The sequence below is a fragment of the Micropterus dolomieu genome, linkage group LG20 (genome assembly GCF_021292245.1).
Source record: "Micropterus dolomieu isolate WLL.071019.BEF.003 ecotype Adirondacks linkage group LG20, ASM2129224v1, whole genome shotgun sequence".
NCBI lineage: Eukaryota > Metazoa > Chordata > Actinopteri > Centrarchiformes > Centrarchidae > Micropterus > Micropterus dolomieu.
The window spans coordinates 8,942,634-8,956,039 of record NC_060169.1 but is presented as its reverse complement, the minus strand read 5'-3'; the positions used below and the strand labels follow the sequence as shown (position 1 = coordinate 8,956,039).

Below are 13,406 nucleotides of genomic sequence, written 5' to 3'. Positions count from 1 at the left end.
TTTAGCACTCTCGTGAAATAAATAGAAGATAATTTCCAAGAATATTCATTACTTTTCCTTTTATACTTTTATATTTGTGCCTACTGTAATTAAACAAACATAATTTGCACTCTTTAATTCAATATTCTGATATAGGCCACAGCAGGTCCGTGGCAGTTCTGTTTTATATCAGATCTGCAATCACAGTGTTCCTTATGCTAAATCATTGCACCCCTTTAGATGAAAGACATATTCAGGAATTAGCACTTTTCCATCCAAAATATAAAATGGTATCTGTGCAAAGGAACATCAAAATAAATAGGAAAACCAAAAAATGTCTCACCTCCCACATTTACCAAACGTTATACCTGTTCTAACAGGGGTGTTAATGATGCACTGTGTTTTGTGAATGTGTATTTCAGATATTTATCTCCACACAGTCTCATCCATTCAAATAAGTAGTAGTAGTGAAATGTATGATTCTCTCATCAAAGCTGTTGAATTGGACTCAGATACAAAGTCTGTTGGATTTGTTCTAAAGTCGAGATGTGATTTTACTAAATGAATCAAAATAGCCAGATGGTTATTTATGAAGCACTGAATAATCTTGTGTGTAAGTCTTATGTTTTTGGGCACCTCAATCATGATAACTTTTTGCTTTGGATTTGATGGAATCAACATCTAAATTATATTAAAGATAAAAAAATTTGCTGAAAAACCATGTAAGTAACTTTGCTGCATGACATACGGGTCAGCTTATTATAATTGGACAATAATTGCAAGTATCAGGAATAATTAATCTAATTAAAATTATGCTCTGTTCTCATTTCATATTGGAATACATTTTCATCTTTAGACTTAATAGTATCTTTATATTTAAATGTTAAAATTATCAGCCAATTTAAAACCAAAAAGTTAATGTTAAACCTGTTGCATATTTCCTGCTTTCGATATTTTTTTCTGCTGGAATCTACTGTTTGTGGTGGCTCCTTTGGGTATATGAGTTGAAGCAACTTCTCTTTCAGAGTTAGCAGCCACCTGTAGTACTCAGTAGTGAATCAGGACAAAGACTATTAACTGGGACTACTTTTTACACACGTCTGCACCAAGCATTTCAGTAAGGTTACAACAGGTAAACGTTTGTAAGCTACACACATGAAATTAAAATAATCATATTATCTTTTAAAATGACCATAACAATAATCAATTATCTGATTTAACATGTCATGCATTAATGGTTAGTGACAACATTTGACTATTCCTAACAGTCTGTTAAAGAGGTGGTATGTTCATTTTCAGGTTCAAAATCCTATTTAGGGCTTGTACCATAACAGGTTTACATGGTGTGTTGAAGGCTTCGTTTTAGCTATGGAGTGATACATCTTGCCTCTACATGAGCTTTGTTGGGCGTTGCACATGCGCAGTTCCTAGTTCCTAAGGACTACTAGCCAATCAGAAACAGAGAAGGGCGGGTCAGTGAGAAGCCGGTAAACAGGGCTTTGTTTCAGCTGTATACGTTCCCCTTACCAGCTTAGCAACATTGACTGAAGGATGAGTTTCAGAGTGGCGAGTTATTAATCTATAACAAAAGTATCTTTCATCCATAAAGTTTTAAATGAGCTCTGTCTCTACATCACAGTAACAACTTTATGACAATTGACTGCCTGGAGGTTAGCTAGTGTTTGGAAGGGAGAGGGGAAGTGTGTGCTGCAACTCAGTGTTTTTCCACCGGTGTTTTTGAGGGCATGTCGGACTAGCCCCTTGGCGAGCCCTTATATGACGCGCATATTGCTTTCATCCCTGTGTCATCACAGGGATGAAAGCTGCTTTCAGGCAGTTCAGAGCAGAGTTTTTTGTGGGAGATGGGAACTCCCTTTGGGCTGGACTTTGGGCTTTTTCACTTTGCAAACCTGTTACATGCACAAAAAAGATATATAACTAAATAAAGGAGAGGGAAAAAGCCAAAAAGCATAATACCACCTCTTTGAGTAAATGCTTTCATAAAATGTAAATAACATGATTCCTTGTCACTGGATGCGTTTGTTCCTGTATACATTTGATTTATTGAGTGGTGGTCAGAAAAGAGACCAAATTATTGGAAAACTAAAGTAAAGTAAATGGGACATGGTGAACACCCACTGGCAGCACTAGTGTTATTTACAAAATGTAAAGAAACTACTGTTACACTCATTCAGTGGTCCGTGGTTTAATTTGCTACCTATATTATGGTATAGTAGTAACTCATTTAACAACAATTTGCCTATTTAATATTAATTTCAAATATAAAACTAAGGCATTCTGTGAGCGTATGGTTAATTATAACAATGCTACCAATAGACAATACCATTTATGAAAAAAGGCAGATATAGAAAATGTGAAATATTAGCCAAGTGCTGTAGATGTTTTTTTAAAAATTGTATTCGGCTACAGCAAATATATTATTCGCTAAAGTACATGTGTAAACCCTGCACTGAAATATAAACTAATTAATTAGTTTTTTTGTTTTTTTTACTGCAAAGTGACCCCACCCATATTCAGGAAATTCCTGGATACATTACTGCCTTAAGTGAATAATTATATCACAGTTAGATCTGACCTTGCATTGTGTACCTCTTCCGAGATTATGCTCTATCTCTCTCTGAGGAAAAGTCATTTGCAAGGCACTTATATGTTACTTCTTGTATCTGTGACAGGTGGAACTTGGCTTGGATTGTACCTCATTTGTAAGTCAGTTTGGACAAAAGCATCTGCATTATGAATAAATGTATTTGGCATGCATTCAAACGAGTGCCTGGCAGAATTCCTGTCAAATCTCCTTAAGTATGACTCCACATCACAACTTATGGTAATTCAGAGCCTTTCTGATGCTACATCGAAAGTAATTGGATGCAGATCAGAAACATCCCTTAAGAGTTACTGGAGACGAGGCTTGATGGAAATGTAAAGTGATGGAGTAGAAGGTCATTTTACACATCGCATATAGAATATACTTACAACATGTGTAGTATAAACTTTTACACTTTTTGTAGTATCCTTGATAGCTAATCACAATAGTGATCAAAGTCTACATTACAACTAGTAAATAGTACTTGGGCAACATTTCATCTGACATTAATAAAGGTCTGGTCATGTGTCATTTGTCAATATGCCCCACAGTGATAAATTGACCAACACAATGTAAAACTGGTCGTATATTCATGCTTTTGTTAAAGCCTGTATGACGAAAGCAGCTCTAAGTGGCCTCTCATCAAACCTGGACTGGAAGCTCCACACAGAAGCTGCTTTCATGTGAAACGACTGCTGTGACCTTAGACACGTGTGCAGCTGTGTGAGCCTAAGACTGATTTCCATTTTTTGAATGCCTGACAATATATCTGGGCTGCAGGTTGTTAAAATCCCTCTCAGGAGACAAGACTGGTTTCCTTAGCAGCAGTAGGATGATAACATGAAGATGATCTGAGTTCATCTTTCACATGGACTGTACACGAGATTTTGAAGGATACATTTATCAGGGGAAAAAAAACAACATGACACCATTAGAGACGTTTTCTGAAACTTTTAGTTTTCTGTTGCTTCGTGCCTGCGACTGTATTACATGAATACAGTACTTCAGGAAAAACACAGAACTCTTGTAAAGTGTTTCTTTTATTTGACATTAACAAGTGCACCCAGCCATTATCTGTGCTGTGCTTTCCCAGGAAACCATCTTGATCAATCCTCCTTTTCACAGTGCACACAAAATCGTGAAACTCATATTTTAGCTTTATTGGGATTTCAGCTAAATGAGATGCCACAAAAAACATCCAACCTTAACTTATTATGATTATATTTAATCAATTATATTGATATGGCAGCTTTTTAAAACAGAGTTTAGTACAGCAGTGTGTTGCTGCCACCATGACAAATGTTGCTGGAGAGAGAGAGGACGCTGAAAGTGCATTTAAGTAGAGTGTCATCTCTAATGTCAGTCATCTGGGCTTGTGTGTCACTTGCTCTGTCAGGAGATGGTGGTAGGAGGGTTGGAGATGTCCATTCTTGTCAGATACTTTACTATCAGCAGCAGGACCTAAAGTAGTTCAAAAAAGTACATTTAAACCTGTGGAAGTTTGGATTTTATATAAAATATGAAGTTTCACTGCAACTCTGTGGTTCCAAAAACAACTGCCTGTTTGAAGGGACAAGGAAGTGGATAGTTAGGTGCTTGTTTCAATGCTGTTTTTTGTTTTCTAACACATTACTGTTTGCAGACAGTCTGTGAATGGTAGTACAGTAGATCTGTGTTGAATGCCAAATATTGATTAGGATGTGATTGGGTGCTGGTTGGTTCCTAGTTTATGCTTAGTCTTGGGAGAGGTCTGTCAGTCTTGGTCTTGAGCTGATTTTGAACTCAGTCTTGACCCCAATCCCCACTGAGTTCTGTCTTAAACTCATGTTGGACAAGACAAATGTCCTGAGTCTAACCTCTACAATATGTGCTGAATCATGCATACATATAAGACACTTACATGCAATGTCCTTGCATCAAAGCAAAGCAGAATTTTAAAGTAGCTCTAAGGGAAATGTGCATTTCTGTTTTATAAAGAGGTTTTATAGGCCATTTGTTGTTAAGTATGGCGCCACTATCACCAAAAAAGTGATATAATCAGGCTGTGGTCAGTGTCCATGTTGTCTGGGAAAAGAAGAGGGGAGTATGGTAGAATGTCAAGGGGACAAATGACCTGCATTCAATCTCAAGGCATACAGATTCCTACAGCACCGTTGGGAGCTAATGGTGGTTTTTGTCTGTGGTTGTAGGTGTCTGCATCATCAATTTCAATTAATTTGATTTTTTCCAAATAATAAATATTTATTGAAGTTAGATGTTCCGTAGTTATGTTGTTTATAGTCTCATGCGCACACACAATATGTAGAAGTGCCCAGACCGCGTGGAACAACACAATAAAACATACTGCTGCAGCAGTAAAACATTGTCAACCATTAACATACCTTTTAACATTACATTTCAAATAAAGAACTTGAACTGTAATTGTTATTATTAATTTAAATGCAGTGTGATGTCCCATAGTTGTCCCACAAGCAGAAAATGTAAAGATATTGGAGGTAACCAAGTATTTCACTTCACAGATTGATAGAACATTTCCACCTCCTTCACTGGACATTAGAGGTTTAAGCCTAACACTTCAAAGCCGCAATAATCAATATTTGTATAATAATGTATCGAATGACGATGTGAAACGGGTCGCTCATGATGATGAAACTACTGAAAATTATCATCCGAATCTTCTGCTCAGCACCAAACAGCAGACAGACAAAGAGACTACCTGGTGCACATAGCGGCGCATTTAGCAGCCTATATAGAGCCAGATATTTCCCTCAGGAGTTCATCACCAAAACCAACAGACCTAAAAGAGAGTGAATATTGGACAGAAACATAACTGCAAATAAATTATAATATTTCTCCATAAATGCTGGATGGTCAAATAAGCAACTATTTGCAAACACGTTCTCCATATCAACTTAAAAGGTGACAAGTCAGTGTTTTGTTAGTTACTATCTAGCTAGTTTCCTCTAGCCCCAAGTGGCCAAACAAAATAGTATTTCTTTTACAGTTATTGCAGGTCTAAGTAACTAAAACACACACATACATATTTATACTCATCAGTTACTGTCAGTGCTAATTATTTACATTTCAGCAGCAATACTGTTCTGCAATGACCGTTCAATGAACATCTTCCTCTAAATATTTTGTAATGTACTTGTTCTCTATTTATCTGCAGATAAATAAGTCATGTGTATATATTTTTATAAAGAACATGGACAGATAAGACCTTCTTGTGCTCATGCAAGGTTGAATTTTCATCTAGTTGGTCATTTCCAGTCAATATGTACTGTAAGTGATTCAAGAGCCCGTCATTCTGTTCCCTAGTTTGCTCTTTAAAAATGCTGTGATTAACCATCGGTGAGCTTTGGATTATAAGATGTTTTTTCTAAAAAACAAATACAAAGCTGCATCCACTGACAGTATTGATCATAGGTTGCGGGGCTGCCCATAAACATGTTTTTTTTTCTCCAAACCCAAGGTTCTTTATTTTCAGATAGTGAAAGAAAAGCATATTACTGCGGAAGTCCCATGTCCCACTGCACCCTTTTTTGTTTACTCTTCTATATGGGGCATTCTGGTGACTGGGTCAAAGATAGCAAATGGGGTTGTATAGAAACACACAGGAAATGCTGTGTATTGAGTTGCAGCTGTGACCTTTGTACCCCGTTGATGTCATGGAGTCTCTCTGATCTGGCTGACATTGGAAATTCTGCACTCTGGAGTTTTGAGAATATCTTTATCGAGCAGTGTGTTCAGTAGTACAGTATGCATGGGCCATGTAAAATGGTGCTGTAGTTGTAGAACCATAGTCCAACACTTTGGTCCAAATATTATTGGATTGAAATTATTGGCTGCATTGTCATTACATTTGGTATGGATATCCATTGTCCCCATTAATTATTTATAATTGTTTTGAGGAAACCCTGACTTTGCTTCTGGTGCCACCATGAGATGACACTTTTCCATTTGTCCAACGCTTTGATTCTTGAAAAGATATTGTTCGAACTAAATGTTAGATATTTGTTAAATATGCTGTGAATAATCATGGTCCTCAGAGGATAAATAAGTGATTTTCATGACCCTCTGATCTTTCCCTTAGGTTATATCGTTAATTTGTACACAATCCCTAGATCTCAAAAATAGACAGATTTAGGTGACATCTTGTCATAGGCTGGTGTTTACCAAGATATCACAAAATTCATGAAATGTAATTAAATTTAAAATCTGTGTGGAGTTTGCATGTTCTCCCCGTGTCTGCGTGGGTTCTCTCCGGGTGCTCCGGCTTCCTTCCGCCATCCAAAGACATGCGGCCTAGGTTGATTGGTGACCCTAAAGGTGTGAGTGTGAGTGTGACTGGTTGTTTGTCTATGTGTGGCCCTGCGATGGACTGGCGACCTGTCCAGGGTGTACCCCGCCTTTTGCCCGATGTCAGCTTGGATTGGCTCCAGCCCCCCGCGACCCTGTATGTAGGGTAAGTGGCTGACGATGGATGGATGGATGGAGCATTTCAATGTCAGTACATACTCACCCTTTGTGCTGGTTCATGTGCTCTAGTGCGCTCTGGCGCAAGCCTTTGGAAATTGCATCATTGCAACTTGTACACAATTTGAAGCACTGCTGTCAAGCTGACTGCATATGGCTTCTTGTTGATAATTGGCTTGTGAATAGAACTGTCAGCTGAACTGTGCTGTAGGGTAAATGTATGTTGTTTTTTCAGATGTGCGCATAATCTGAATCAGCTTTATTGCCAGGTATGTGTACACATACGAGGAATTTGAGTCAGGATTGTACATTGCTCATGATGTGCTTACTCATACAAAAACACCATAACACAATAATAAAATAATAAAATAAAATCAGACACAAGCTACAGTATAGACAACACTAATATACACACTATGAACAAAACAATATAGACATATTGACAAATAGTGCAGTGATCAGAGTGCAAAGGATGCAGGAGTAAACTATTATTCTCATTATGTACATGTTGAGGTGGATATGATATACAGGTACACATACATGTACACATGTACACATTGTGATGGAGCATAGTGCAAAGGATGCTGGAAAAAATAAATAAGACCTATGACCTTATGACCTGAGGTAGGTGTATTGGTATACAGTATATACAATATGACATAGTATGAACAGCACTGAAAGAGAGAATGGTGAATAAATAAATAATAAGTGGTAACCTGTCTGTTGGTTTTGGCGTAGAGTGCTCAATAGCGCCTACCAAAGGGGAGGAGCTGGAACAGGTTGTGTCCGGGGTGAGATGGATCTGCAGTGATGTTTCCTGCCCGTTTCCTGTCTCTGGAAATGTATAAGTCCTGAATGGAGGGCAGGTTGGCACCTATTATTTTTCCTGCAGTCCTGACTGTCCGTTGTAGTCTGCTCTTGTCCTTTTTGGTGGCAGATCCAAACCAGACAGTGATGGAGGTGCAGAGAACAGACTGGATGATAGCTGTGTAGAACTGGATCAGCAGGTCCTTAGGCAGGTTGAGCTTCCTGAGCTGACACAGGACGTACATCCTCTGCTGGGCCTTCTTCATGATGGTGTCAGTGTTGGGCTCCCACTTCAGGTGCGTGTTAAGCTCCATGTTGTTCTGACCACACCAGAGAGCCAGCTGATCAACCTCCCATCTGTAGGCCAACTCGTCACCGTCCTGGATGAGGCCGGTGATTTTGTCATATCAAGAATATAATAGAACTTAAAACAGGATAGCTCATATAAACATTAAAGCTAAGTAAAGGATATTTACAATATGATTCACTGTAGGTGATACTGATTTGTCTTTTTCTTTTTTTAAATGTCATTAATAGTTACACTTTTCTTTTCACTTTACATTTTAGTAGTCAATAGTTTGCCTTCAGCCATCTGCTGTCTGCAGTCAGCTACATCTATGTGACTCCTGATTTACATACAAAAGCACTGAAATAATCTAATCTGATAATCATAATGTCACCATTCATATGCAGACTGCGAAGACCATGGGTACAGATTCAACTTGAGCTTTGAGCTGAGGGTTTGAGGTCTCAGAGAACTCTGAGAAATACAACTTTTTTCTCCTAACATTTTTTCTCAGAACAGTTGTTACTGGCATTGAAAATCACAGGAGGTTTATAGCTAAACCATAATACTTAAGTTGTCTGTTAAAGCCATCAGCCGTGGCCTCCGTCGCTCTGAACTGCTGAAATTATTTACTGATTTCCAGCAGGAAATTGTGGGTTGTTTTTTCTTTTTTACCTTGACAGTTACTCCAGAGCAGTGCTATTGGGAATTTAAATGACAGGTGGTAAAACTGACTTAATTCCTGAAGGACCTCTGATTCCTGCTCACTTAGCTGTTCTTAAATGAGAAGACAATCAACAACATCAGGCTCTGAAACACTGAGTGTCAGATGAAGTGTAATGGTTCAATAACAGCCCACGCTCAAAACACTGTCTGGCCTGGTTTTTCAATTTCATGCTTCTGCTCTAACTGATGTGGTTTAAAAAAGACAAAGCAGATAATAAAATGTGTACTCTGATTGAGGGAAACAAACTTGTGTACACAAACATACAAATCCCTTTTGTTATCGTAGTGAATTTCCCTCTAGCATAGTGAATGTTTCGATGAATTGTCTTCTTTTCTTGTACATTCAATTTCTCACAAGACATTTGTGAGAATGTGGGGGGAAGCCCAACACCTACATTTAAATATATTAGCTCACACTGTAAGCGTTTTCTTGGTAATTGGTTAACATGCAAAGCGTGTGAACTAAAATATGGAATGTGATCTTTCCTCTGTTTCAGTTCCACCTCACAGAATCAACAACATAATTCCTCTTTGCTTTGCCATGTTTACAGTTGTGCGTGGAAGAGCACTCTATGCTCCTGTTGGTCAACGTCACAGAACACGTTGTGGAATTTGTTGTGGAAGGCAAAAAAATTCTGAAGTGCCACATCTGTTACTGTTCAACTTAAGGGCATGGCTTATGATGTGTCTATGATTAATTCTATAATGATGCAACAGTGTCTGTGGCTCAGGAGGTAGATCCCGTTAATCGGAAGGTTGGCGGTTCAATCCCCGGCTCTTCCAGGCTGCATGTCGAAGTGTTCTTGGGCAAGATACTCAACCCCAAATTGTCCTTGGTGGCTGTTCCATCAGGGTATGAATGTGTGTGAATGGTGAATGCGATGTAGTGTAAAAGCGCTATAAAAATACAGAGCATTTACATTTAAATCTAACCTCAGTATATAACCCCCCCCTTCTCCTCTCTCTGTCACAGGAGCAGTATGTCTACGTGATCGGCTCACCTTTCGTTTCTGTCAGACTCTTCGTTTGATCGGCCGCTGCAACTTGCCCAATGTACGAGCACAGTGCTGCAAAACCTGCAGCCAGCGTTCCCACTCCAGCAGCACGTCTCGCAACAAAGTGCAACAAAGTAACCACTCACATGCCTCATCATGAACTGATTGCACCACTGAGTGATGAAATATGAATCATCATTTAAAGTCAATCATCTGAGCCCTTTCCTTGTTTCTTTACAGAGTAATTATGAATTAATTTTAATAACAGGCATTTTGTGCTGGTGAAATTATTATAGAGTGCTGAAATTAACTGGGCTAAATGAAACAAAGCGTAGCCTCTCTTAGCAAAACAATGAGAATGTAAATATTTGTATGCACTTATATCATACAGTTTGACCAGAATGACATTGAATGAATCGAGATTTCTTTCTAACAGATATGGTGCTACATAAGGGGTCACCTATTGATGTTAAGTAGCTTAATAATGCACATAATTACACATGTGGATAAACCACTCATTAACCTTAATGGTTGGTACAATGCTTTCATTTTATTGACAGCAGCAGAAACTGAACGGATTACAACAGGTATACAACTCACAATGTGGTTTTATGTATAATGTGGTACAAGTGTTATGAAGCAAAAAGTAAGTGGTGAATTAATGCATTTAGAAATAACTGACCGTTAGCAAAGCCCCCCAGTTACTGTTGCTACAAGCATTCTGATCTTACATGGCAGGTGTGCAGTTTACAATAATGTTGGCAGATATTCTATTGAAATTCAGTGGATCCTTGCTTTCAGACAGATGTAGACAAAAGCAGGCTTCTCATTTCTGGTCTGCAATTGTCTGTTTAACCAACTATAATGGCAAAGTTTAGCAGCTGTTGCTAGCTGGCTAGGCTAACATTAGCTCCACTAACTGTTTAAAAACTCATTCTCAAGACAATTTGGTAGTGAATGTTGAAAACTGGGACATTTGAGATATTTTTTTTTTTACAGATATTGGTCAGCATTCTCACCATTTCATGGTTCGTATAATAGACATGAAATTAAACAAAATTGTTCTTGCAGTGTAGAGCAGATTGGCCTTAGTGTAATATGTGAGACTAGTATTCATTCTAACATAGTTTGGATGCTTAGCTTAATGTACATAGAGTCATGCTTCGATGTTCGTAATTTCCAACAGTATGTTTTTAATTTTAATGTTACAAGAGAATAAGCTTTAAAGAAGTTGACTAATTGTCATTTGGCAAACATAACGCTGGGAGGATATCTATTCAACTTGTTGTAACATTAGCATAAACTCTGGTGTAGTATCATCCATGATCAGTAATTTGTTACATCACTTGTAACCTCACACAACAGTGTAATTAGCTAATTATATGCTAATTTTGGCCTTGGAAGCAACGCTGGGTTACTGTAAATAGCTACACATGCTAATATTTGCACTATAAATTAGAGAAGACAAAAAAACGTTTTAGTTAATTCCTTACTCTTGTGATTTTGGTTTGGGAGAGGATAAAAAGACACAACCCTCCAAACGTCTATGAAGATTCTCAGTCATCCAGGTCATAGTTATCCAACGAAGGTTGAAATCAAGGGCAACTGGACTTGGTTGAAGATACTGGAAGACGTTTCGTCCCTCATCCAAAGGACTTTGGATTCAGTTCTGAGAACTGAAGAAGTCCTTTGGATGAGGGACGAAACGTCTTCCAGTATCTTCAACCAAGTCCAGTTGCCCTTGATTTCAACCTTCGTTGGATAACCCTCCAAACGTTTTACATGCAGCGTATCGCTCTTACTACAGCCAATTCACAGTGCATCAACATGTGGAGAAATCCAAAGCTCAACAGGCCTGCAGTGCCTAGTGTTATGGTTAGTAAGCTGTAATTAGACAGTCACTGTTCAGGGCCGGAGTTTAGCTAATGGTCAGTTGAAATGTTTTGTTTTGCGGGAATTGTATCAGTAATTGTATCAGTAAAATGTAAATGTGAAAAGTGGAGCTGCAGGAAATACTTGGTGCTAGAGGCCACACAGGCTCCAAACATTTCAGGTCAGGTATTGGCAGGCCCAGTGCCTTATCTACTTGAATATTGGATAATTTGATGTCATTATTTTTACTAACCGCTAGATTGAAATATAAGTCAAATTCAGCATTTCAGAATACATGTTTTTTTAAGCGATTGTGAATTTGTTCAAATTGGAGAGAATTATTGGACGTCAGTGTCATATCACATTAGGTTAAGTAGGGTGTATGGAATTAGGTATATATAGTATTTTTATACCTCTGCAACTGTGGTTTTTAGTTGCTGTTATGGTAACGTTTTGGAGGAACTCTAATTCTTTTGTCTTTTCTGCTTGTTCCTCCGTTCAGAATTGTTGTTAGAACTGACATGTAGGCTGCAGGCTCTTTTCAGCAGGAATTGAAAAGCAGCTCAAGCTTATCAATACAGTCCAGCCCAGGCAGCTGTAGTGCCATCACATCCTCCTGTATTTTTTTATGCTATTTAATTTCTAGCTATTTAAGACTCTAGCCAAGTTGCTAATTCAGTATTCTTCAAATAGACAGTAATCACATAATGTCATAGTAGCTATAAAACACATTTTTCAACAATCTCTTAACAAATTCCCACTTCATTTAAATCAACTGTTAATAAGCAAGACAACAATGATATGCTTTGGAGAAAATGTTACATTTGTTTAATCAGTGATGTTATTACATATGGATATTCATATACTGTGCTTTGTACTACAAAATAAAACTTGTGAAACAAAATGCAAATTACAAGTTGCTTGTGTAAATGTAATTTTCACAAATGCCTGACAACTATGCATGACATGACAACAACTGAAAACAACAGAAACGGCTTTAAATACAGTTGCTCAATTATATGTTCAAACTCCACAGCTTCAAGTTTAGGAATTTAATACGGATGTGTTGAAAGTTGATAGCGCTACATTATGAGAAGCTATTTAATGAAACTAAAGGTTTGAAAATGTATTACTCACAAGCATGAAGAAGTACATACATAAAATATCAAACTTGACATTAAAGCTGGGGCATGCAATTATTTATGAAGCAAAGTTTGTTATATTTGTTGAAATTCTCTTTATATCTCGACAGCAATCAATAAATCAAATGCTATGTACAAAAAAGAAAAAGAAAAATCAGGTATCTGTGGCGATAGCAGGACTGTAATAAGCACGGTCAATCATTTGTCATTGCTTATTAGAGTCCTGCTGGTTTACCTGCACGCTCTCTGCCCGGGTATTCACCGCAAATTCAAATGTATTTTGGGGGACTGCTTTTGGACGGAGAGTTGAAGGGAGAGGGTGGGTTTTTACTTTCAAAATCTAGATGTGTCATGCTAGTTCTCCAATGTTGCCTACCCCAGCTTTAAATTCAAACTTATTTGTTTGGGTGGAGGGTCAGGCTTGACAAAAGGTGTACTTAGAATTTAACGGTTTTGAAATTTGATTACATCAAAGAAGAAAACATGCCAAACCATATCATATGGTGTTAGTTACA

At 37.9% G+C, this 13,406-nt stretch overlaps 1 protein-coding gene across 2 annotated transcripts in view; it reads left to right on the top strand.

Moving 5' to 3' along the window:
- Window positions 1-11,471, top strand: part of LOC123959365 (A disintegrin and metalloproteinase with thrombospondin motifs 7) — a 98,122-nt gene extending 86,651 nt beyond the window's left edge. The window contains exon 24 of one of the 2 annotated variants that reach the window (XM_046033373.1): window positions 9,856-11,471. In XM_046033373.1, coding sequence (XP_045889329.1) covers window positions 9,856-10,037 — 182 coding nt within the window. In that variant the 3' untranslated portion in view covers window positions 10,038-11,471. The remainder of the gene's footprint in view (window positions 1-9,855) is intronic. The other variant, XM_046033374.1, reaches the window with a different exon arrangement.
- The last annotated feature ends 1,935 nt before the right edge of the window (window positions 11,472-13,406 follow it).